At 37.1% G+C, this 27,423-nt stretch overlaps 1 protein-coding gene across 1 annotated transcript; it reads left to right on the top strand.

Annotated features, from left to right (window-relative positions):
- Positions 1-20,766: 20,766 nt before the first annotated feature.
- Positions 20,767-24,736, top strand: LOC131247408 (two-component response regulator ARR22-like). Its single transcript, XM_058247711.1, has 3 exons — positions 20,767-20,885; positions 22,469-22,796; positions 24,521-24,736. The coding sequence occupies exons 2-3, from the start codon at positions 22,498-22,500 to the stop codon at positions 24,525-24,527; spliced, it is 306 nt and encodes a 101-aa protein (XP_058103694.1). The 5' UTR covers positions 20,767-20,885; positions 22,469-22,497; the 3' UTR covers positions 24,528-24,736.
- Positions 24,737-27,423: the final 2,687 nt, after the last annotated feature.

Here is a 27,423-nt window from a genome sequence, read left to right as displayed (position 1 = left end):
CATAAGCAAAATACCATCCAAATCAAATCTCCAAGATATCTGGAAAGGATCCCATATGGCGGGATCCTCTTCCTCTTATAAATAGGAGAAACTCCAAAGATAAAAGGTACGCAAAACACTCTCTCTAAAACCCCCTCAATACTATAAGATCCAAATTCCTAGCCTGACTTTGGCATCGGAGGGTCCCCTGCTCTAGCCAGGGTCTCCTTTGTCTTCTTCCTGTGCAGGTGATCGAAGGAAGACCGAGGGATGACCAGATTTTTGCATCAACAGTATTGAACAATTTCGCATTTGGAAATGCTTCTAGATTCCCACCAGCTATATATATTCCAATGGGGGAGAGGATTAGGTGAGACCCGGATCCACCAAGGTTGGTGGGACCCCTGACTGTGAGGCCCACTGTGGTGTATGTAACTACATCCACTCAGTCCATCCATATTGAAAGCTCATTTTAGGGCATGATCTAAAAAATGAAGCAGTTCCAAATCCTAGATGGACCATATATAGTACAGGAGACAGTGGTGACTGACCATTAAAAACTTCTTGTAGGCCACAAACATTTATGGGCTCATGTCCTACATGAACTGGCAAAAGGAATGGACAGCCTGGATTTATCACAAACATCACGGTGGTCCCACCTATCTTCTGAGAGCAGGAAGGCGATCGGCCTGCATGTGAAACTCGAGCCATGCATACATTTCGTTTTGCGTGTTTGCTGTGTCTCAGGATCGTCAAGATACGTAGCCTTATGTTTTGGGGAGCTTCCTTGGTGTGGATTGCCTTATGTTTGAGGTTTGTGGTAGCAACTGCATTGAGCAGGGGTTGCTTCCTCATTTCTGCTACTGCAGGCTTTCAAATCCTTTGTTTTTTTTTTGAAAGTTGGTTGGAAGCAAGGATATGCCGGCTCTTTGTGAAGGTGGATGATTGAAATCGGTTGGCATGTAGTGGGTGGTATGAGCAGGAGGTGTTTTGATAGCTGGATTGTGGGATGCTGCTGGTCCCTTTGTTTGTGTTTTTTTTTTTTTTTTTTTTTAAAAAAAATTATTTTTTTGTAAAATTTTAAATTTTAAATTTTATTTTTTCATAATGGGATGGGAGTTGCATAATGGCCATGTATTCCGATGGGCTGGATTTTGGGTTTCTATGGTGTGCTCTCTCATTTCCCTCTGGTTCTCTTCGGCTGAGGCATGGAGTATTTACCTGGTGCAATTTCCTAATCTTTAATACAGGCCCTCTGTCTTTGCTGGTATTGGGGATTATTTATTTATTTATTATTATTTTTTGCTACTAGACAGGGCTATCCTCCCACATCCTCTGTGGGATCAGCTCGGTTTTCTACCCCGCAAGCTGGGTCTTAAGTGCTGATATCCGGCCGCCTTTTGTCTCTCTCGAGGTAGCTGGTTTCAACTGAAGTGTTATGCTGCTGGAGCTGACGATTTTAAACCAGACTATTGTTGGAGATGTCTTTGTGGCTTTGGATGGCTGTCCTCTTGGCTTTGGAATGTGTATTTATGTAGGGGAGCATACGAGGAGTGGATGGAACTTGATTCTCTTGTGTTGTTATGGATCAATGCCACCCTCACTCAAATTCTTCAACAGGTAGTTGGGCTTCAAACTGCTCAAGAGGTGTGGCTACAATTGGAGAACCTTCGTCTCATTCAATCGTATTCACGTGTTCTGCAGTTAAAACATCAGTTTCAAAATCTAAAAAATGGGGGCTCATAGATTTTTGACTATCTTAATAAGATGAAGGGCTTAGAGGATGCACTTGAGGCGATTGGTCAGCCAGCCACTGAATTTGATTCATGCAAATCAAGTTTTAAATGGTCTTGCTCAAGAATTTGACCATGTACACACCTCTATTGCTAATCGGGTTCACCCGATTTTCTTTGAAGAATTATTTGGCCTTCTTCTCACTTTGAACATCTTCTACAATCATGTCATTCCAGCTCACCTGATGACCAATTGCCGGTTTCACTTTCTACCACTCATGGTTCTACATCTCGTGGTGGACCATGCGGTACACCTACATTTCGTGGAAGTGGTTGTGGTCGCACTTTTGGTGCCAAGGGCAGCTCTACCACGTCACACAATGGACAAGCATCCTAGTCTAAAGGTCCTTATATCGCAATGTGCCAAATATGCAATCGAGTGGGACACTCTGCTCTCGACTGCTTTCATCGATTAGATCTTTCGTTTCAAGCCCACCACCCCCTCAAAAGCTTCAAGCTATGTCTGCTGTCAAGTGCAATGACTTTGGGACAGATTCTACCTGATTTACAGACTCTGGTGCTACAAACCATGTTACCTCTGACTTGAACAACCTATCCATTCATTCTAATTATGCAAGCGATGATGCTCTTGCTGTTGAAAATTGTACAACTTTGCCTATTGTCTGCATTAGTCCTCTACGTACCGTTCCTCTGACTTTACCCTTCATTTCAGTAACATTCTTCATGTTCCCTCAATTTCTCATAATCTTTTATCAGTTTCTCAATTTACCAAGGATAATGATTGTTCTTTTGTATTTAATTCTTTTAGTTTTTGTCTTAAGGACAAGTCGGGGAGGATCCTTTTCCAAGGATGGACCATTAACGGCCTATAACCACTGCAGCTTCCACCTCGCATTACTTGGCATTTCTCTCCGACCGCTTTTTCTGCAGTATGTCTCTCTTACTCTTTGTCATCATTGGCTGGGATATCCATCTTTTGTTATGTTTCAGTGCTTCTCCTCTCTCATTCCTTTTCGTGGCTCAATATGACAGCTACATATTTGCTCCTCTTGCCAACTTGGCAAGAGTTCTAGACTCTCCTTTTCTTGCTTTACTTTTATTTCTACTTTTCCGTTGGAACTTATACATTCGGACATTTGGGGTCCCACCTTGACTCCCTCTTTGCATGGTGCTCAGTATTATGTTACTTTTATTGATGATTTTAGCCATTATTGTTGGTTCTTTACTATCAAATTTAAGTTCCAGGTTTATGACATTTTTCTAAACTTTAAACCATTGGTTGAGAATTTATTAGGCGTGAAGATTAAGTCGATTCAAACCGATGGCAGTGGTGAATATGTCAGTCCTAGATCGCCAGAATTAGAGACTTGGCATCAGGTGCCCATGTGATTTACTCCCACTCCTTCAGGGAAGGTAACGCTCCCACTGACGCCATGGCCAGGTTGGGCAGCGGGTCCCAGTCCTCCTTTTTCTCTTGCACCTTGGCGAATCTCCCATCCCATACCAAAGGGCTTATCTTTTTGGACAAGGTGGGGCTAGGCTCGATGAGAAATCATTAGGTTCTCATCTTCTCTTTTCTTTTCCACATGATAGGTTGCCCCAGTATCTTTTTACTCTGGGCAACCCGAAGCTTTCCTGTAAATTGCTATCGAGCTCCTTTGCATTTTTGTGGCTAGTTTAGCTTGTTTAGTCGGGTGCGGCCCCTAATCTTTGTTGGGTCCATCCCTTTTGGCTGTATTTTCCAGTGATTAATGAATCTTTCAGTGGCACATGGCCACTTTCCTTTATAAAATAAAATTTAAAAAAAAAAGTCATCGGTTTTTTTCCAATCTCTCAACCCATGGCATCAATCATCACATTTCTTGTCCATACACGCTTGAGCAGAATGAACTATTATGTCGCACGCATATGCAAGATGCATCTCCTGTTGCTTCTGGCTCTAAGCTCTCCAAGCTCCACGGTGATCCTTTATCAAATCCTCATGCATATGGGAATATTGTGGGTGCTTTGCAATATGTTACCATTACAAGGCTAGATATTGCATTCATTGAACAGAATGAACTGCTATGTCGCATGCATATGCAAGATGCATCTCCTGTTGTTTCTGGCTCTAAGCTCTCCAAGCTCCACGGTGATCCTTTATCAAATCCTCATGCATATGGGAATATTGTGGGTGCTTTGCAATATGTTACCATTACAAGGCTAGATATTTCATTCGCTGTTAATCAAGTATGTTAATTCATGCATGCTCCACGATCGACTCACTGGTTGGATGTTAAACATATCCTACAGTTTCTTATGGACACTATTTCACATTGCCCCATGGTTCCGTAAAGGCCATATTGCTCCTTTCACTCTTCGGGCCTATTCTAATGATGATTGGGCAGGAGATCCTGATGATCGTCATTCTACTTCTAGCTATGCTATTTTTCTTAGCCCTGATTTGGTCTCTTAGAGTGCTAAGAAACAACCCACAATTTCTCGCTCCAACATTAAGCCTGAGTACCGTTCTCTTGTTGTCATGGCCGTAGAATTCTTTTGGATACGTATGGTCTTCGCGATTTAACTATTTATATACAACGTCCTCCTCTTCTCTACTATGACAATATTAGTGCTATTTCACTCACCTCCAATCATGTTTATCATGCTCATGCCAAACATATTGAGGCGTATTATCATTTCATCCGAGAAAAAGCTACTCAAGTGATATTATTGTTCACTATGTGGGTACAGTTGATCAAATAGCTGATATTTTCATGTCATCAACAGATCACCGTTTAGCTTTAGGGGGTGTGTTAACAATCCTACCTCATCTCCACCGCAATTACCTCCGAGTGGTTAGCATTCTATCCATGAGGGCTTTAAATTTCAGTTCTTAATTCAAATTGTAGTCTATCCAAATAGACTGTTATACTTATAACTCTATAAATACAAAGGATTCGTGTGATCCAATTCAAGGTGGGTTTACTTCTAACAATGTATTCATTTAGCTCCGTCAGAGGGTCCTTTTGTGCTTCCGAGTGTTCTTGGTGATTACGGGTGTTTATACAGGAGGCGTTAAAGCGATGGTCTTTCTCCGACATTACCTCCTTTCTAGCTCAGAGTGGATTCCAATTCTAGTTTTCTTTTGTGCAAGTTTGTCTGGTTGTGCAGTCTTCTTTGGCTTTTCTGTTTTGTTGTTATTGTTGTTGTTGTTGTTGTTGTTGCAGTGTTTGAAGTATTGGTATCGCTACAAGTTTAGTTAGTCAGGGATACGAAAATAATATCGATATCTTCGATAATCACTGATAACTAGAAATACGGGGAAATATGGAAAAAATGATGGAGTTTTCAGCGAAACTTTAGGAGATGTTTAAATGTACATATTTGTCCATTTAGAAATTAAAAAATTACAAAAAGAATGCATACATAACAAGTTTCCATTTAATGGGGCCTTAAAATCATATGCTTTGTAAAAAATTGCAAATTGAACACTACATACAACCATGTGCCCATAAAAAAAAATTGAAATAATTTTTTTTCTAATAAACAAAATTTTGATGATATCAATACGTTGGCGATATTATTGAAATATCGTTGATACACTTATGATACAAGCATTACCTAGAACTTACATAGTCGAAACTATTGGTGCTACATAAGTGATATTGATGCATTGGCAATACAAGCGACACTTAGAATTTATGTACTTGAAAATATTAGCAATTACATTAGCAATATTGATATGTTGGCAATACTTAGCGATACATTGCTAATACCTAGATTTCTAATACAACCAGCGTTATCAGTATCGCTACCAGTGTTATCGGTATTGCTAAGCTAGAGATAAAGATAATATTGGAGATAATTCAAACATTGGGTATATGATAGGTGAGGCCAATTATCTTTGTAGAGCCCACTTGAAATTTTTGTACATCCTGCATGCTTCTACTTCAACAAAATTTTGGGTGGTGAACTTCCATATATATATATATAGGACCTGTATCATTCTCCCCTTCTTTGAAAGAACTCATCCTCAAGTTAGAAATGCAATGCATTTTCGAATTGGCTTCTTCTTTGGTAGTTGGTGGTGTAGTCCAACATTTCGCCACAGTTTACCTTCCATTTTATTCCTTTAAAAGCCATGATATCTTGTAAGGCTTATGGTGCTCATCCAGTTTTAAGTAAAGCCTGTCCACCATCTCTTTGGAGAATAATTTTCAACAGTCTCACTATGTTGGGGAACCACGGAAGCACATAAAGACGAATCAAGCAAAGTACACACAATCGCACAACCAAGTCCAAACACAAACAATCCGAATATTATGTGGAAAAACCCTTTTGAAAAAAAAAACATGACATGAAGCGATGAATATGCACTATGAAAGCATAAATTACAAGAGATAAAGTATTATTGATTTGAATAAGCCTCTAATCCACTCCACAAGCCCTAGCTATGCCCTTGAAATAAAATCAAACTATCCACAACTTTAACGTAAAAATAAGCAAACTATGTATAAATTCAACTTAAATTGGTGTAAGCTTAAAGGAATCTCTTACATTAGTCTTAGATGTAACCTCTAAGTAGATATTGGTGTACGATAGCTTCTGCATAAACCATGACATCGCTCAAGTAAGAGGGAGACACCACACATGTGGGGAATGAAGAGGATGATGGTTTGGGTGTGCTTGAAGGAGGGGATGCCCTCTTCTCTCTCTCTCTCTCTCTCTCTCTCTCTCTCTCTCTCTCTCTCTCTCTCCACATGAAGAGAGCTAGTGTATTGGGCGTGAGGGGCTGGAGTGATGACATGAGTGATTTTTTTTAGTAGAGAAGGAGTGCACACCCCCCTTTGTAATGGAGTAGGCGTGAGAGGGGTGTGTCACATCCCACTTGAATTGGGTTTCTCAAATATGTCTTTTCTGGTTATCTTTTGTTAAATCTAATTCATTCATAGTTTTATGGTCATCATATAGAGTTAGGGTACATGATTTTCTTAGTGATTTGAAATTTAGATTGGCTTATCGTGAAAATTCTCGCAGCGGGTGTAAAAACGGACTTGATCTCAATTAGTCCATGCTTAATGATCAGGGCCCAATTTTGGAATAAATGTGTAGTCAAGATAGGCAAATGATTAAGCAAAATTTAGTGTTTGATCGATGGTAGAAAGGCCTGAGTATGAAATTTCACCTTTTGTGCCAAAAGGAAGGAATTTGTTTTAAGGCGGTCAACATACAACGGTGTATAATCTTAGATCGAGATTTAAATTTTGTATAATCTTGTAGTCATATGAAGCCAAATTGTGATAAAAATTTTATTTGTAATTGACAGTGAAAAGTGGATAATTTAGAAGGTCCATATTTAGAAAGATTTGATTAGCCTAAAGCGGCTAACTTCGTGCCTAAGGAAAAGCCTATCAAGGTGGGGTTCTCATATTTCACACTCGCTCCATATGATGGGTAATCAATTTGTTCATATGAAGGGAAGTATCCTACTATGACTACCCATGAGCTTACCTCACTCGATGGACACCAAAATCAACGGTTAAGAAGCTGATTTGTCAATTGAGTTACTTTCACAATGATCTGAGGGCTGAAATTCAACGTGTATGGTTAATTTATGATATATAATCACGGTATAAAATTTTACATTAAACGGATGATTGCTTGCCTCCAAGTGCAGAGGTTCGTAAGTAATATCCTGTGAATACAAGGTCGATCCCATAGGGAGATGAATTGCGAGAATGAGAAAATCAAATGCAAAACAAACTAAGTAATAATAATAATAATAAAGTAAACTGATGATTTGATTTTAGGAGTTTTGAATGGATGTAATTCAACTGAATTAAAACAACACCCAAGCTTCAAAGTTCCACACATAGATTAATGTTCCAAAACCATGATGACTTGGATAACACAACTAGGATCTGAGTACTATAGTCAACCTAATCGGAAAATAAAAAGTTTAAATATTTTAATAAATGATATAAAAGATTAGAAAGTCATGAATTTGCACCATTGATATATATTCTCAAGTGTCAGTGATTTTAAAAATTCAATATCAATGAGATAATGAATCAAAGAAATGTAATAGGTTGAGAACTTCTCTTATCTAGGAAATCTAATTGATCTAGGGTAAGCCTATCTATCAATGTGGATCTCATATGATGGAAATATAAGGATCTCATAAGAGGATCAAAAATAAAACCTAAACAATAGATAATACATGCATACACCATTCTTCTCATTATTAAAACAATCAATCATCATAACTTAAAGAATTATTAAACCCATGCGCTTCCCTTCTATCTTGGGCGAGAGGGAACTTAGAAAAACATAATTAAATTGCAGAAAGAAAGCAAAAAGAAAGAAATAATGAAAATAGAAAATATCTAAAAAGAAAAAATAACTTATAAAACTTTAATAAAATTGAAAATTCTTTAAAAATCCTAAATCTTGCTCTTGAATGCTTTTAATGATGCTTAGGAATGCCCTAGGAAGCCCTATCTATAAATGAAGAACTCCAACTTTAGTACAAAATTGGAAAACTCTAGAAACTGCCTCAAATTTACGCAGTTTCCAAAAATAGACCTCATGCCGCACAGTTTGTTTCAAATAGATATTATGCTGTGCAGTTTTTTAAAATAAACTTTAAGAGTTTTAGAATACACTTTTTCAGGACGAGTTCAGGATTCTTCACTTCAAATCTTCGATTCTCTTCATTCCTCACTTGGTTTTCTTAGATCTTTGGCATGTAAATTCTTCAATCTTTCTCTCCTAAGATCCATCCATTGCCTTGGTGATTCTTGAGCATCAAATCCATGCTTTTAGCACCCTTTTTCAATTTAAGCTCTTAAATTCACCTTGCAACACATATATGAGTAAAATAAAACATTAAACTGATTCATGTTCATAAAACTAAGATATAAATGGGAAAAATTATGCATTATTTGAGCCTCAACACAAGATCATGAGAACCATGTGATCTACAATTTAAGGGTCTAGGTTAATGGCAAATTCATTATTATTTTTGATTTGAGAGTTTTGAAAAATATAATTATTTTACATCGTTATAAGTGCGTTTCTAAGCAGTTCTTACAAAAGAACTCATATCTAAGTCATTACAAGTAAACAGTGATTCACCACATAATTTTGAAAATCTCATTAATTAATGGGACACACACACACACACATGCATATACATACATACATATATATATATATATATATTGTGTGTGTGAGCATTATATATGTGTGCGTAGACACACAGGTATGTTTGCATATATATTTATATAGATGTAAGTTTTTGTTATAGAAACTGTATGGTATAATTCAACTACTATGTTTTCATTCAACAATTCATGTTTACAACTAATTTTACCTTTAAAAATGTATAATTTTTTAAAATTAATTTTATAGCCTATGATAATTATGCTCACATACATACATATGTGTGCGTATAAATATGCATCCATATATGTATGTACATATATTTATATAAATATAACATTTTTACTTTAAAAATATATGTTATAACTCAACTGTATATTTATGGTCTATAATTCATTTTACCTATTAAAAAATACACTTTTTTAAAAGAAAAATTACATTTATAACCATGATCATTATGCACACATGCATACATACACGTGGTATGCATATACATATACATACATACATACGTATGTATATATATTTATATAAATATAACATTTTTGCTTAAGCAAACATATGGTATAATTGATCAGAAACTTTTCTTTAGAAAATATATGATTTTCAAAGAAAACATTAACCTTATGGCTCATGATCATTATGCAAGCATCCATATATACTATGTGTATATACAAATACATATATGATATTTATAAAAATGTAATCATTTTCCTTTAAAAATATATATATGATGTAATTTGACTATATATTTTCAGTCTATAATTGATTTGACAACTAATTTTACCTTTGAAAATATATAATTAAAAAAAAAAACCCCCCCGTAGCTTATGATTATTATGCACACATACATACATACTTGTGTGCGTTTAGTGCTATTTGATTGTACCAACTTGGTTGATTGTAAATTTACAACTCTTTTGATATACCATTTATTCACTAAAATGCCGCACTTATTATGTTACAAATTCAAAAACCGTTTGCATCATGTGCATTCTACATGTTTCTAGCTTATGTTAATCCCAACACTAATGGTTTACTTAAGTAAAATAAGAACAGTGAGGCCTTGGTAACATGGCTAACAGAATTTCAAAGCCTTGAATTGTGTCTGCGATTTTTGCTGCAAATCAGAAAAATTAGGTGATGAAAAAAATCAAATCTAGTTGTGTAAGATATCCACGTCGAAATATCTAGGAGATTTACGATTTTTTTACTCATCAAGCCATTATCTTTTCTGAGTGTCGATGCAAATACTCTGCAAATTTTGCTTCATGAATAATTACAAAATAAAAAATAAAAAATGGAACAACGAAATTTGAAGTTTGAACCATCACTACACCAAAATCACTGATTAGGAATGGTTAAAACCAGTTGTAGAATAATTTAGGAACTGCTTATGACTGTTCCTAAAAAGGGCATCGCTAAAATTAGGAACGACTTCAAACCATTCCAAGGACCATTTTAGGAACAGTTTTAAACCATTTATGTGAACAATATTTTAGGAACGATTTTTTCTTTCTTTTGGATTGGTTTTGAACCCAGTCTAATTTTAAGTACACTTTTAAAAAATAGTCGTGTTAGGAATAGTGTTAAACTATTCTTAAAATTAGAAACAATTTTTTTAAAAAAAGTATTAACAATACTATGAACAGTTTATAACCATTCTAACAATACATTTTCTACACTACAAGAAAATCACATGCATTAGTTCCTTATAGTTGCATTAGTTCTAATTGAAATTTTATAGACAATGTACAACTGTGATGTCAAATTCTTCTGCTCCTCCCTCGGCACAATGACTAAGTAACTTGAGGCATAAGTAGCTTAACTACAAAAATGTTGCACAATATATATATATATATATATATATATATATATATATATATATATATATATATATATATATATATATATATATTTACAACAATAAGTTTAATGGTTCCAAATATATAGAAAGAAAAAAAAAATTGTCCATCCAATCCTCATTCGTCTCTGCCTACAACCTGCCATCCCTTATTTGTCTCTACCTACAACCTACAAAATAAAATAAAATAAAATAATTAATTACAATTTCAAATAATAATTTTTTTTTAAAAAAAAAGCCTATCTATAGCTAGAGCTGGGTATCAGACCGTGTCAAATCGGATTGGGTCCAACTCAACTCGGTCTGAATTTTGCATGGCCTGACCCGAACTCAATCCGATCCGCGACTAAGTCTGGGTCATTTGACTCGATCCAATCCTAACCCATGCTGGCTTGAACCGATCCGAGTCCGACTCGGTTAGGAAAATCGAGTCGAATCGGATTTGGCCAGTCTAATTTGGTCATCTATATTTGTGTTTTTCCAATGTATTGGCACCTTGCTTGCTCTTTTTCATTTTTTGTGGCATGTCGACAATGAGGTTCTGTCATGGTTTGTTGGCATGTGTTGGTATATACAAGCCATGTGTTAGTTGGGCTTCTCCATATAGATGTAGCCCAAAATAGGTGGACAACAAAAGCATAGAGATGATAGATGGTTCTAAAACATCTAACAGTCCACTTCAATGGACATGTGTGGCCCATCTGATGAGGGGACCAGCCTCATTTTTGGATCAGGTCATCATCATGGTCAGGCCCACCTGATGCATCTTTGTGTTCCACACACATGACAGGCTGGCACATGTTGCCAATTTAGTGGTGCATGTGTCATGTGGACTTAGCAAAGCATTTCAAGAGAACTATGAGAAGAAGTTTAAGCTGACTCAGGTTTGAATTGCATACCATAGATGAACTCCGGTTGAGAAATGATTAGGATAACGTAGAACTCTCACATTCTTGTGAATGTTAAGAAGCCTTCGCTTACTATAACATTGTTGATTTTCAAAGCAATTGCAACTTCTTTGTACAAAAGGATATAAATCTGCATATGGTTGAATTTGCATCTTAGGTTACTCCGTGGCGTCATAAAACAAAGAGAGAGAGAGAGAGTGAGAGAGAGAGAGAGAGAGAGAGAGAGAGAGAGAGTGTGTGTGTGTGTGTGTGTGTGTGTGTGTGTTATGACGGCCTATGAGATTGGAAGAAACGGACCTCTGATTTTGCTTCTTCAAATGATGAAGCAATTGCTTCAAATGCAGCTTTCCCATCTACAAACCACTGAGCCTGACTTCCATCTTCTGTCAAACCCTAGGGATTTAGGGTTTTCAGGATTTAGGGATTTCGAGTGCGACCGTGAGGGTAAAGAGGGACGGGTAGGGTAGGGTAAAAAAATAAAAATGGTAAAGTATATGTGTGTGTGTGTATATATACACTGAGGGGTAAATTAGTAATTTAGTATTTAATAACACATCCGGTGCGGTTCAAATCTGTTCAGCTCGGATCTAAACGGATCGGTGCATTCCGATTTGATGTTAACCCGAACTCGAACCAATTAATGATCAGATCTACATGATCATGCTCGAACCTAACCGATCCAGGCCGTTGGTTCAGTGCGATTCTGATCGGATCAGGTCTGTCAGGTTGGATCCACCGGATCGGGCCTGATATGCCCAGCTCTATCTATAGCAATATTCAGTCACTAGTAATAACACATGCATACATGAGGATTGGTTCTATATATGTACTATATGGTGAGAGAAGCTCTCTATACTATAATAACCACACTTGAATTTGGACATACAAAATTAGAATGAGAGAAGATGCATGTGCTAACTCACTTATTAACTAATGGACCTATATTAGCTTTCTGCTTCACTAGTCTAAAAAAACACCTACAAGCATGTTTAAGGATGCTTCTTTCTCCCGCATCGAAGGGTTACAAGCCATTAGCTTGTGTAATGCTTCTATAACAAAGATTAAGACTTCCTACACAATTTATGGATATACAACCCTTTGGGTTAGTAAAGGGATTACAAGTAATCTTATTAGAGGGGCTGTTAGGATGCATTTATTTGCATGTAAAGCCTTTATAGGTTGTAAAGAGATTACAAATTTTAACTGTAATTTGAAACTTGGTAAAAAGCCATGTTTTTTAACCTGAAATAGTGTGATGAAACCAATGGCTTGGATAAACCAACCATGGCCTCATATGAACAAATTCGGTATCAAACAGAGAAGCTCCCAATTCACAATATTGGATAGGAAACTTGGCCTCTCCATATACACAAATGTCCCTAATTTTTCTTATAAAATTTAGGCTGTTTGTCCAAATGTCCCCTCATATTTGTTGGGCAATCTTCTATGTTATTGATGTAAATGAAGACTAGATATGTTTATATGATTTAAATCTTTCATCTAGCTTATAACTACATATATATGACTTGCAGAATGTTGTCATGTGGTCAATGGACAGGCATTATGAAGTGATAGTGGATTGAGTTTACTTCTTTAATGAATTTCATGACTCGATTACGCTGTGAGTAGAGAGTGGGTTGTTGAACAATGCTTTCTTTTGGTACTTATGTTTCAAGCAAATTCCATCAAACAATGATTTATATATATGGTATTTGATGTAACTTCTTTTCATGGCATATCAGATCTTTCAAAGCATATTAGACCATATGTTTTCATAGATTTTGACACTCGTAGTATGCTAGTGCCTATACACATGTCCGCAGTCCTTTCATCAATTTAGACTGCCTAGTTAGTTAGTTCGTCCCATGTAAAACTTTAATTGGGACAACATGAAAAAGCTTATACCTCATAGATGAACTTTTCCATCCATCAGTGGCAATATAAAAACAAACTTTTGGAACAAAGGTCTAATAGTCCACTTGAGTTTGTACTAGATATCATTTCATGTAAGGATAGGATGCAAAATCAAGTTCACAATCCGTAGTGTAAATTCATTACTTAAGCTTAGGAAGCAACAGAAAATCCATTTAAGTTTACAAGGATTAGTTTCCTCTAATAGTAACACTACATCCAACCATGATTTGTTTCATACATTCTAGCATTATACTTTGATTTCTTTGAATCTTTCTATAAAACTAATCAAAATCAAGAACTTGTCTATTGCTAAAATTATTGGATCCTTTTGCTTTACTTTATCTCTTGTGTTGGATTTCTTAATATTATTCTTAGAAAAAGATAAACATGTTTTATCATTTAAATAGGGATTCCTTGAAATCTTGACTTTTATTCATGCTTTTTTGTTCATATATATAGTGAAGATGAAGTTGAAGGCAATGCTTCCAAGCTATTTCTCTTCAGAAAAACATTCTAAAAAACTTCAGAACCTTGGTCATATTTCTATTCTCGATTATATACCTGCAACGCCATTCAAAATCAGTCTGAAAAGTCCAATTCCAGAGTCTTGAACTTCTTCTATTCCCAAGCACTTTGATTGAGCTTAACTGAATTTTATTTTTCATATATATGGTTTCAGATGTTTGATTCTCGTGAAATGTCAAGTGGTTTCTCTTGCTCTTTAATTAGAGATCAAGACTGAAATAAAAGGAGAAAAATTATTTTAAAGCCAAAGCAGGAAACAATTACAAAATTTGCTACTCAAATTGTGCAAGAACACATACCACACACCTGCATGAACACACCTACACAAATGCATACACGGCCATACCCACTCACACACATTGGCCCACAAACACCCACGCCCACGCCCATGTGCACGTACATGCACTTTGAAAAAAAAAAAAATTCTTTGGTGAAATTGGTGTTCTACCTTTTCATCTACAGGTTCCTATAAATTCATCTGTTGTTGGCATTTAGCACTTTGCCTTCCTTCAATAGGTGGTAATTTTGGAATGATTTTTTTATATGTTAGGTTATAACATAGCATTAACATGACCTGCATTTTACTTCTGTTGTGATATTTTTACATGTTAAGTTTTTTTTTTTTTTTTTAAGGAGTGCTATATTCATTTTTGGACAAAATTACAGGGATTCGGGTCTTCCATGGAAAAAAGGACCACAGAAAGACCTATCGTAAAGGCCGAACCAAAGAACACCAGAAAATTACAGAAAATCAGAGGAGATCTTCCTCTCCCTTATCCTCTGAGCCCCACATTGTCCAAGAAAAGGACTCCCCTCACCTGTTTAGGAAGATCAGCAAAACAGGAGAAATATAACCGAGATTGGGACAAGCTGCCCATCCGAGCAAGAGCGTCAGCCGTGCCATTCCCCTCCCTAAAGATGTGTATGAAATTCACCGTTGCGAGACCCCGGAGCGTATCTGTAAGAGTTCTCCAACCTTTCCATACCCAGCCACTGTTGGCCCCATTATTTTATTTTTTTTACATGTTAGGTTGAAACATAATTAACATGACAAATTTGCATCATTTTTCCTATTAAACAATCGTGTTAAGTTTTTTTGGATGACTATCAGTTGTAAGAGATTTAAATTTTAAAAAAAAAAAAAAAACAAATCAAAACAAAAGCCTAATGTTGTTTTTTTCTTTTTTTTCCTCTTTTTTGTGGAAATGCTAGCGATGCACCAAATCCGTCGCTAATTTAAGAACAAATCGAAAAATCAGGAACGGATTTCCTCTGCAAATCAGCGACGGACCGTATCCGTCGCAAAATTTTATAGTGAATTTCTTTTTTCGCTAGTTCAGCGACGAATTTCTATTTTTAGCGACGGATCTTATACGTTGCAGATTAGCGACGGATCCCATCCGTCGTTTAATTTTTGTTGTGCAGCAAGTAGCGACGGACTATGCGACTGACTAAGTCCGTCGTTAATTTCGTTTTCAGTATTTTAGATCTCAATGTTATCATTTGCTTTGTTACAAAAAAATTGTGATAAGTTATTTGTTGTTGATAATATTGTAATTAATTAGTCATTGCTGGTATTATTTTCAATAAATAGTTGCATAAAGAATGTAAATACCAATAGCAAACATGCCAAGTATGGACAAGTCAAGAGTCATCCATCAAAATTTATCAAGTTGGGAAGGATTTGAGATGATATTTGAGAGAAGACTGAATACCATCTCTCTCATAAAAAAGGGAAAAGAGAGAGAGATAGAGAGAGAGAGAGAGAGAGAGAGAGAGAGAGAGACTTGACCTTACATTTTAAGTCACCCTTAACTATGACATAACTACATGCAAGAGGTACTTGTCTCATGGATAACTTCGACATAGTAAATCACAAACAAGTAAATTTGTCATCAGCTAAAAGTCTTGGGCATGACAATTTTTTCTTCTATTTTCTAAACACTTTTAAGTTTCTGTTTCTCCCTTTGTCGTTCAGCTAATTAAGGTGGTTTGGTTGGTATTTTTTTTTGTCTATAGATATGCATGCAATTTGTATAAAACATGAGTTTCTCATCAAATGCTTGTTGAATTGGCTCACCAAAGCAGGGGTCTCTTGTTCATGTTTATGCACAGGTTCTAATTGTTTGTCTTGATGGATCCTATGTAATGTTGTGGTTGTTATCAACACTACCAAAAAAAAAACAAAAAAACAAAACAATAAGGAGCGAAAGCTATAGATTAAAACCGTAGCTATTGGCCCACAGCTATGGTTTATATCCGTAGCAGGTCGTAGCCATGACCACTTTTATAAACAAAGAGCAGCCATGGTGGACTCCCAAGATTGTTGCAAAGAATTTATAGATCAAATGAATATGAGCAAGTTAACTAGGAGAACAAATAAATAATAGAAAACTCGACATACACTAGACATGAAAAAAAAAAAAGATGGAAATTTTTAGAAAATGAATCTATTTAGCAGTGAAAGAAATGGGACAATGATGATAACTTAATTGAATACATGATGGGGGCAGGCTTTCTTTTCCTTCTTTTTTCTTTGATCATTAGGCCTTTCTTTTTTATTTCATAAATCATTTAACTAAATGAACAAAAATGTTGTATGTGCACAAAACAACATGAAAGAAATGACTGCAGTCACCAAAAGTGTCCAATTAAATCACCTAAGCCCCATGGGTTATACTATCTGGGGCCCATATCTATGCCTAATTGTCCCTTTGAATTCCTAGAGAAGAGAACCTTTACATGTGACTTAAAAGTCTTTTAACTGACTAGAAAGCATATCACATCTAGCCTATACACTAACTCATATTGCTAAATTACACACCCTAAACATTTTCTACAGCAATACATAAACAAAAAACAAACCTGGCGAACATATGGCTAGCTCCATCTGATGCAATAGCTCATATCCCTACAAGAAAACCAAGACAAAGGCTTTTAGAGCAACACCAAAGAAGAGCAACAAACTACATTCAATAAGACAAAGTTAACAATGAAAATATGTGGGTACTTGTTTCGAATAACGAAGGTGAGCATCCATTGCCCCATTAACAACTTCCAAAAACTTAAACATATTCTTGGTTTCAACATTAGAAAGAACCATGACCTGGAAAGAAAAAGAATATGCCAATTAATGGCACCAGCCACTAGCTATCCTTAGACATGTATTCGGGATCTCATATCAATGCAACTCTACTAGAAGTAGCATATTAAACATGGATAGAATATTCTGTGTGCATAAAGTTGTAAATACCATATTGAAGTGGGCCTGCTTGAATGAAGACGTTGCAATGCGGAGGTCCTGAAATATGCCTATACCTAAATATTTCTATCTTACGGCATTGAGTTGACAAATGAAATATTTTTTAAAAAATCAGATTTTCTATGAGTCAAGATTAGAAAAAGCCTCTTAATTAGTTAAAAATAGGTCAATACCTCTTCTAAGATAGCAGTAACATCTGACTTTGTGCCTTTCCCTGCTGATAGAAACTTCTCACGAGCCTGTAGCACAAAACGGACATTGGAATAGTCTATCATAGATCTACCATGAAATTATTAATGCTAACAACATGAGAAGAAAGAGGAATTTGGAAAATAAAAAATAAAAAAATTCGCAACTAAAGTAGAATTGCATTCTCTAAGCCCATTCCAATTAGCCTAACATTAATACCTACAACCTTGATTCTACTATGACAATTATTGTGCTGAACATATCCTTGAATTATTCCAAGCACTAACATTTAAACTAGATTAGATCCATGACCAACTCAAAGATGGGATCAATATCACAAATGATTCATACATGTACCTCAACACTTGTGATACCCTCGAGGACCTGAACTTTTAAATCACGGATTCCATCTGTTTCTTGCCCATCAAGGGAAATAGTCAATTGTGTGTAGCAAAAGACAAAGGTTTGAAAATTCACAAAGGTAGTATCACACTTCTAAAGCCTGGCTCACTATAGGGATTGCTGATTCATCCATGATTCCTTCCTCCTTTAGTAATGTAAATGAAAGATTAGAGACAAAATAAAAAGACTAAAAGGTATTTGTGTATATTAAATACTAAGAAATGAAGGACGCTTGAACAAGGAATTGATGGAAGGGAAATGGAACTCTTTGAGACCTATTGCCCCATAAGAGTTTGCCTAATCAATCATAACAAAAATGAATTAATTTGAACCAAAAAAGGGAAGCTTTCTTTTTCAAAAAATGCATCAAACTCAAAACAAAAGTCAAGGAATGAATAAAACATTACTTGGAGTTTGGACCATTTCAAATACTCGGGTTCATGAAGACTATTAGAGACATCGTTAGATGAAGACCATTTCAAAAAAATTCTGGATGGATTCCTCAGTCCACATTTTTAGGTACGCCCAAATTGGCCCTTGGGTGAGAGAATGCCATGAATCTCTGTTTGCATCTATTGTATACATGGCATACATATAAATTGAAAACTGTTAAAACAGAGACATTTCATCAAACATATATTGTGCATACCTTAAACATTCATAGCAAACGACAAATGGCAAGACTATTCTATGTCTGCATCCACTGTATACATGGCATACATCTATAGAAACTCAGATTGTCTAGATCATTGGTCCCATTGTTTACTAGACATGGCCAACGAACCCCCACTAATCGGAAGATCTTAACCATAAAAATCTCGATGAATTTGAACCATTAACATATTTATGAAAATCAAACAACTAATCAAAATTTGAACCACTAACAGATGATTAACATCATTTGCTAGCGATTTGGGCCATGGACATATGGATAATGAGAAGCACATATCATGGATAATGAGAAGTACACAAGAAAATCAAACCAATAAACCATAAAAGTGATTTTTTAAGAAAGCCCTAATCTTTTTGTCATTACAGATTTTAGGAAAGTCCAATTTCAATATTATATCCTAAATCTCCATTTAAGAGAAATGAGTACCGGAGGCAACTGGCCACACCAAATCTGAAGATGATGTTGGAGACGATGCGCTAAGAGGGGGAGAGAGAGAGAGAGAGAGAGAGAGAGAGAGAGAGAGAGAGAGAGAGAGAGGGAGCCCAAGATAGGGGGGAGGGGGGGGGGAGAGAGAGAGAGAGAGAGAGAGAGAGAGAGAGAGAGAGAGAGAGGGGAGTCCAAGATAGGGGAAGAGAGAGGGAGGGAGGGAGAGAGAGAGAGACAGAGTCCAAGATAGGGGGAGAGAGAGAGGGAGGGGGAGAGAGAGAGAGAGAGAGAGAGAGAGAGAGAGAGAGATGCTAAGTGGGGCCTTTCGTAGGAAGTTCCTGCATTGGAATGCTAGGTGGGGCCCACCGTGATGTTTGTGAGAAATCCACACCATCCATCCATTTTGAGAGATCATTTTAGGACATAAGACCAAAAATGAGGTGGATCCAAAACTCATGTGGGCCATATGAGAGGTGAGCAATCCACACCATCCCTTTTTTTTACATTTAGAATGGTATAGAACCGTTCCAAATTTGGAACGGTTTAATGCCATTCCTAAACCAAAAATGTAACTTTTACAAATTTGCAAAATACACGTGGTGCGCATATACATATACATGCATACATATGTATGTATATAAATTTATATAAATGTAACCTTTTTGAATTTGGAATGGTTTAAAGCCATTCCTAAACCAAAAATGTAACTATTACAAATTTGCAACATACATACACGTGGTGCTCATGTACATACACATACAACATACATATGTATGTATATTTATATAAATGTAACCTTTTTTCTGAAGCAATCATATGGTATAATTAATCAGAAACTATTCTCCAGAAAATATATGATTTTTCAAAGAAAACATTAACACTATGGTCCATGATCATTATGCAAACATCCATATATACTATGTGCATATATACATATACATATATATGATATTTATATAAATGTAATCATTTTCCTTTAAGAAATATGGTGTAATTCAACTATATATTTTCAGTCTATAAATCATGTTACAACTAATTTTGCATTTAAAAATATATAATTAAAAAAAAAAAAAAAAAACATGTAGCTTATGATTATTATGCACACATGCATACATACATGTGTGAATTTAGTACTATTTGATTGTACCAACTTGGTTGATTGTAAATTTACAACTCTTTTGATATACCATTTATTCACTAAAATGCCACACTTATTGTGTTACAAATTAAAAAACCATTCGCATCATGTGCGTTCTACATGTTTCTAGCTTATGTTAATCCCAACACTAATGGTTTACTTAAGTAAGAACAATGAGGCCTCGACAATGTGGCTAACAGATTTTTGGAGCCGTGGATTGTGTCCACGGTTTTTGTTGCAAATCAGAAAAATTAGGTGAAGAAAGAATCAAATCTAGTTGTGTAAGATATCCACACCGAAATATCTAGGAGATTATGATTTTCTGACTCCATGATCTTTTCTGAGCCTTGACACAGATGCTCTGCAAATTTCGCTTCATGAATAATTGCAAAAAATGAAAAAGTAAAATTTGAAGTATTGAGCCATGTGTCTTGCTTGCTCTGGAACTCTTCAAAGTTCAAGCCACTCTCCGTTAAGGGACACTCCGCATATCATGCTATTCTGCACTCTCTCCTTCCCTCGCCGGTGCTCGAGGCACGCCTTGCCAGCTAAAGATACAAAAAGAAGCAATTGAAAGTGAGAGTTCCACCCTCATTGCCTATTTAAGATTTGGTGTGTGGAGGACGAAGGCACCGGCATCGATAGAGCTCGAGTGCGAGTTACATTCCCTTGCCTAAATCAGCCTCGCCTCTACTTCATTAAAGGGTAATCCAAGCTTGATTTTATTCTTTTTTTTTTCTTTGCCAATTTCTATAGTTTTAGTAACATAATTATTATTCGGCATCTTATTAACTCACTTCTTGAAGTATCACATACATTAATATTGTTAACTCTATGACCCACCTTGAAAATGTTGGAACCTATCATAATTTGTGTGGATCCCCAAGTGCTTCAACCAATGGTATAGATCAACTCATTAGTTTGTAAACTAGTGGGGCTCTTGTAGATTAGAGAATTATAATGTTTACAACTGTGTTCCAATATCTGCTTAAACCATGCCATTAGTGATGGTTTGAAGCTAAGATATTGCCTTTTCTTACTTACCTAGTAGGGAGGGCCAAAGACCTTTTTTGGCTGTTCCTATTCGGGAAGGAAGACCTGAAGACATTTCGGATTGTGGTGGTGAGAAGGGCAAAATACATTGTTTTTTATTCTCACTTGGGAAGGAAAGCCAGAAAAAACTTTGTTTGAGCTGGTGAGAAATATCAAGGTTTTCGCCTCCCTAAAAATATATCAACATAAAGACTTTTTATTTTATTTTTTTGGCAAAATAGGATTTTATAAAACTGACCACAAATAGTACTAATGATATTGATTATTATAATTCATCTAACGTTCCCATAGATTTTTCATCTATAATCTAAGCATGCCTCTCTTTCTTTGGGCATGAGTTATTGGGAAATAATCAACTCCAACCAATTGTATGCTACAACCTTTTTATTTTTATTTTTATTTTTATTTGTTGCCTTCAAATATATGCTTACAGCTTCACTTAAATACCATTTTTTTTTGGAGCAAAAAAGTTAAATTTACATACACATATATAGGGTGTGTGTGTGTGTGTGCGCGCACATATACACATACTAGTCATGGGCTCTAAGGTTATTTTTTCCTTTAAAAATCATACGTGTTCAAAGGCAAAATTAGTCATAAAAATGAATTGCGCAGATAAATAATCACTTCTCTTTCCTGTCTTTTTTTGGTACATATACCCATGTGATGATGTGAATTACTATGCTAGGTTTCAACTGACTTGGTAGAACAAGTCTGTTAGAACAAGTAGATGTTTTGATAAGTAGTGGATCCTACAATTTTTGCCAAGTCTATCATTTAAAAGCCCACTCCAACTTAATAGAAGAAATACTAAGATGACGATGATGGTGATGATGATGATGATGATGATACATGTAAGCATGTATGCACTAAATATTTAGGTTGCCTCTACCATATATAACCAGAGTAACTATAGACAATTTTACTTACGAAATAAATCTTTGGAGAGTCTTGAATATTGGGTTTTAAAAGGACATCGAAAGGAATTTTCAACATATGAAAAGAATATTAGGAAATTTAGATGTGTCATCGGCTATCATTTTTAAATTTTTTTTATGAGTTACCTGCAACATTTTTTTCTTATTTCTATGAAATAGCCTACTGCCGTACCCATATCTGTGTATAAAACTAACTGTTTTCTCAAGTGATGATAGTACTCTATTTGGTTCTTTTTTTTTGTACTTTTGAAGGGTACACTGCCTTGGATTTTAATCCAAATCGTCCAATGCATGCAGGGCTTGGGTGGTAGTACTAACGTGGAAAGATGCCGTTTGGAATGGGTTCTTCCAGCAGCTCTAAAAAATCGAAGAATGTGGCCATTGATGCCATGAAAAATGGTCCAAACCAGGGACTGAGTGAGCTGAACCTCAAGAAGCAGCTGAGCGTATTGGTTGTGGATGACAATCCAGTCAACCGCAAGATTCTAAAGATGATGCTGACTAAACTTGGGGTGGAAGCCCAGGAGGCTGAGAATGGTCAGGAGGCCGTGGACCTCCACCTTGATGGGGCCCACTTTGATCTGATCCTGATAGACATGGATCGCCTGTTATGGATGGGCCCCAGGTATGCATGCAACTGATTAGTGGCAAATGGCTGTTGCATTTATGTCATTGCTTGGAACCAAAATCCTCTGTATGATTTTATTAGCTACAGCTGGGGGGCGTGTGCACATAGGCTGAGGATATGCGCAGTCCTCGGGTTTTTAATTTTAAGATTGTAGTTCATTGAACCGGACTTTGATCTGCTGGGCCCCACTAGGAATGGACCGTAACCCAAAAATCTTGGTGGACGATCCAAACTTTTCAACTTGTAGACTCGAAACATTCGGTTCAGAAAATAAATACAAACACAATTTAAATTTTGAAAAAGTGGGGATGATTTTGAAATGTAGGGCCCAATAGACCAATGGTTTGGATCACCAAACAGTTGATGAGAATAGTGTAAGTGTATAGTGGGCGGGGATTAGGTGAGTCCGGGGGAACAGCTTATGATGGACCATAGGAACTTTTTAATGGTGGGCTTTCAATCACCACTGTTTCCTGTGGTGTGGTCCACTTGAGACTTGGATCCGTTTCATTTTTGGGTCATGCTTAAAATAAGCTGACAAAATTGATGGACGGAGTGGATATACAAGACATACATCAAGGTGGGCCCACGGTCAGGACCCAGACTCACCTAATCCGTGCCATGCATAACATGATCAGTTAGCTTTGCATTCTCCTCAGCCAAATATCATGCGTGTTCCTCTCGTAAATGCGGGGCTTTCAAGTGCAAGGCTGATATCAATAAAGGTTCTTCACGTTACAGCTGGACAACGAGCCGAGCTGATTCAAGGTTGGCACAGCTCGGTTCGATTTGGCCAGCAGCCTACCTCAACTCGAGTTTAGCTCGATTCGGTCTTCGAGTCTGACCGGCCAACTAAACTCAGTTTGGTCAGTAGCTCGGGCCAATCTGAGCAAATTAACTTTGAGTCGAGCTCAAGTTCGAGTGCCCAAATAAAAAGAGGGACAGAGAGTCAATGAAAAGAGATTTACTGGCTCAAGTACTGGAACAGAAAAGGAAAGGATGGGCAAAGAGAAAGAAAATTAGAGATTAAGAGATTGATTTGAGATTGAGAGTGAGAGAGGGCTGGTCAGGTCGATTATGGCAAAAAAACGGAAATGGGACTTGGGAGGGAGGGCTGGTTGAGTGGGCTAGGGCAAAAATAAATAAATATATAAATAGGGCGTGTGTGTCTCTGTGTGTGTGTGTGTGTGTATATATATATAATTTTAAATGTGTATAGGTTGAGACGAGCTCGAGCTGACTTGAAATATTTTTGAGCTGAAAAAAAGCTCGACTCAGCTTAACTCAGTTTTCAATCAAAACCGAGTCGAGCGGGTTAACCGAGCTAACTCGGCTCATGTCCAGCTTTATAATCACACTTATTGGCAGGATGTACAGAGTTGTACCTTTCTTAAGTCTCTTGGGGATGGCCCACCGCTCAAAACTCATGATGGACGGATGATTTTGATCATCTTCACAGCTTTTCTTTTGAAAAAAAAAAATGTGGAGTCTTATGCGGACCGTTGAAAGGAAATTTTGACAAATAACATTCAATTCCACTAATCAACAGATCAAGTCTGAGTAAACTCAAACGAGTCACATTTGATACAGACGAGTAAGCAATTCATATGCCACACATGTTAGCAATCCTGGGTCACAACACAGGCTACATGATCAGACCACGTATGGAAGTGGCCCACATGATTAATGTTCACTCACCCACTTCTTTTCTGTCTTGATAGGCGATGAGGGTGCTGCGGACCATGGGAGTTGGGTGCAAGATGATCGGGGTTAGCGCGAACTCATGCAGCAGGGACAAGCAAGTGTTCATGGAAGCCGGCATCGATGAGTACCATGTCAAGCCCATGACTCACCCCAAGCTCATTTCCATCCTCAAGGTGGTCTACGACGCTTGAACAAGACATGCATGCATGCATGCACCCGTGAAAATAAGACCTGCCATCATCCTAATCTAATAGTAAAAGCTTATAGTAGAATGTAGTAGTGCCAGTTACAAATACTAGTAGAGTTTCGATCTTTGTCTCAGCTGTAGCAGTCACATGACATGAAACTCTCCCATAAATAAAACTTCTTACTATATATCTATCAGGCCGAAGTTCCTCTTTTGCTGTGTTTTATGTGTATTTTGAGACTGAGGATCGTCAAGATGTCTCCCACGGGGGTCTTCAGATATGATCGGATGGTTAGAACCGTCCATCCATGTTTGGGTGTGGGACACTGTAAGAAAAGTATGCTAAATGGATGATTCTTGCCACTGATATGTGTAGGTGAATGTGGACCATTGAAAGGAACATTTTAACGGCTCGCACTTTTCTTTTTCTTTTTTTCAAACCGGTAACAATTCCTTCATAGGAACAGAGAGTTACAGGAATGAAAACAGGAAGAAAATACATTCGGGAGGAGCTACCAAGAAAAGGAGGCAGCCCCTCTTATCGTAACGGGGTAATGCAGCGACAAGGTACTGAGCTTAAGCCCACTCTATTTAGCAACAGGAAGCCTCGAATTAAAGGAGGGAGATCTCCTAACGCCCTGAAATCTCGGTTGGCGTGCGATGCTTATGAACATATACCTAACTAGTTTTACACGTGGGACCAACTGGGTGAAATGTGCCAGTCACTACACGGGCAAAACGGAGTCCGATTGGGTGGTGACCACCCCAACACTACACCTAGCTGATGGAAAAGTTATTTGGGCTCTATTATTATGTGTGTATGTGTTATCCACGCCGTCCATCCATTTTGCTGGATTATTTTAAGGTATATTGCCAAAAATGAGACCTAGATAAAGATTAAGTGGACCACACCACAGGACTAGGTGGGGATAATGCGCCACCGTTGAAACTTCCTATGGCCCACAACGATGCTGATTTGCCATCCAACCTGTTCATAAAGTCACGTAAACCTGGATGAAGGGAAAACATAAATATCAGCTAGATCCAAAACTTCAGTGGGCCACAGGAAGTTTTCAACAGTGCAAATTCATTCACCACTGTTTCCTATGGCGTGGTCCACCTGAGATTTGGATCTGTCTCAATTTTCAGTCCGTGTTCTAAAATGAGTTAGAAATGGATGGACGGCGTGTGGATAAAACACATACATCATGGTGGGACACTAATAGCTTTTCCCGTATCGACCTGGATGGGTCACTGCCGAATCCAAGCCCATCAAGACAGGTCCTATTAGGGTCGAAACCCACTTAGGACTGCCCTGATAGTTTTTCTTTTCTTTTCTTTTCTTTTTTTTTCTTTAAGGGTCGTGATTCAATGAAAGGCCCAGGGTGTCAAACACATGTCAAATATATTTCATGTGAATGACACGTGTTAGAGGTTAGGGCCATTCATCAGGGAAGCAGGATCCAATTTGACAGATCATTTTAGGGTATGAGCCCATAAGGGAGGCCGATCTAATGCTCAAGGGGCATTCAATCCCCACTGTGTGGTCCATTTGAGCCTTGGACATGCTTTGCTTTTGGGCTCATGCCTTAAAATGAGCTGAAAAAATGGATGGACGGCATGGATAAAACACATGGACCATGGTGGGGCCCATAGAACCGAGCCTGGACTTTGAACCGAGTCCATCCAGACAGGGAAACGACGCATCCATTGTCCATTCATCAGGTAGTGGGCTCCCTATGTAGTGGGCTCTTTGAATATGTCATTTACCAAAATCAGTGGTAGCTCGCTCTCCCATCCGCTGCAGTTAATATTTACCAAATCTGCTACACTGTTACATTGAATTTAGATTGCTAAACAATGGCACACTCATCAAATGAGCCACAAATGTGACATTATTTTCTTTTCTTTGTTTCTTTTCCCTAATTACTCAAATTTCTCAAATGAATTTGACAGATCAACAGACCAATATTCTTTTGTCCATGACAGGTTCATAGCGTCCGCTATCAGATGAATGGTTTGGATCTCTAACACATGTTCCACATGAGGACCCATGTTGAAGCATTATCCCTTTCAATGGCACATGTAGCATCCTTAAGTAGGGGTGTAATGGGTTAGGCAGACTGTTGTATTTGATGTCTTAAATCTAATCAAATTCTACGCAGATTTTTTTCGCAAAACTGCAAAAGTGCAGGATTTGTTTCCGATTTCGTTAAGGATTCTTTCCGATTTTGTTTGGGATTCTTTTTACAACTATATATATGGGTGTAAACGGGATTGGGAGGTATTCTAAGGGATTCTAAGGCTTTCTAAAATAGTTCTAGGGTTTCTAAAAAGATGGAGCAAGGGAGAAATTTAAGGATTGCCCAAGTCTGGTAAGTCCTTTCTCTTCGTAATTTCTGTTTTCATAGTGAAGATTTGTTACTTTCGTGGTTTTTTTTCTGAAAGAGTTTTCTACGTTAAATTTTTGTGTTCTCTTGTGTTTGCTTGGTGCTCTTGGATTACTATCCTAGATCCATCTCTGTGTGATTCCGCAGCACAATTCCTAACAAGTGGTATCAGAGCAATCGTTGGGGCACATATTTGAATTCGCAGGATTAGCATCAATGGGAAACGCCAAGTTTGATATTGAGAAGTACTCGAGTAAAAATAATTTTGAGTTATGAAAGATCCAGATGATTAGTCTATTAACCAAGCAAGGGGAAGTTAAGGATCTTGAGGAGTGGAAATCGA

Source organism: Magnolia sinica, chromosome 5 (assembly GCF_029962835.1).
Source record: "Magnolia sinica isolate HGM2019 chromosome 5, MsV1, whole genome shotgun sequence".
NCBI lineage: Eukaryota > Viridiplantae > Streptophyta > Magnoliopsida > Magnoliales > Magnoliaceae > Magnolia > Magnolia sinica.
Note: the sequence above shows the minus strand (reverse complement) of the source record. Positions and strands in the feature narration are given on the sequence as shown.

Bases quoted from the DNA above. Each gene is read 5' to 3' on its own strand.
- LOC131247408 (XM_058247711.1), top strand. From the start codon at position 22,498: ATGCCGTTTGGAATGGGTTCTTCCAGCAGCTCTAAAAAATCGAAGAAT.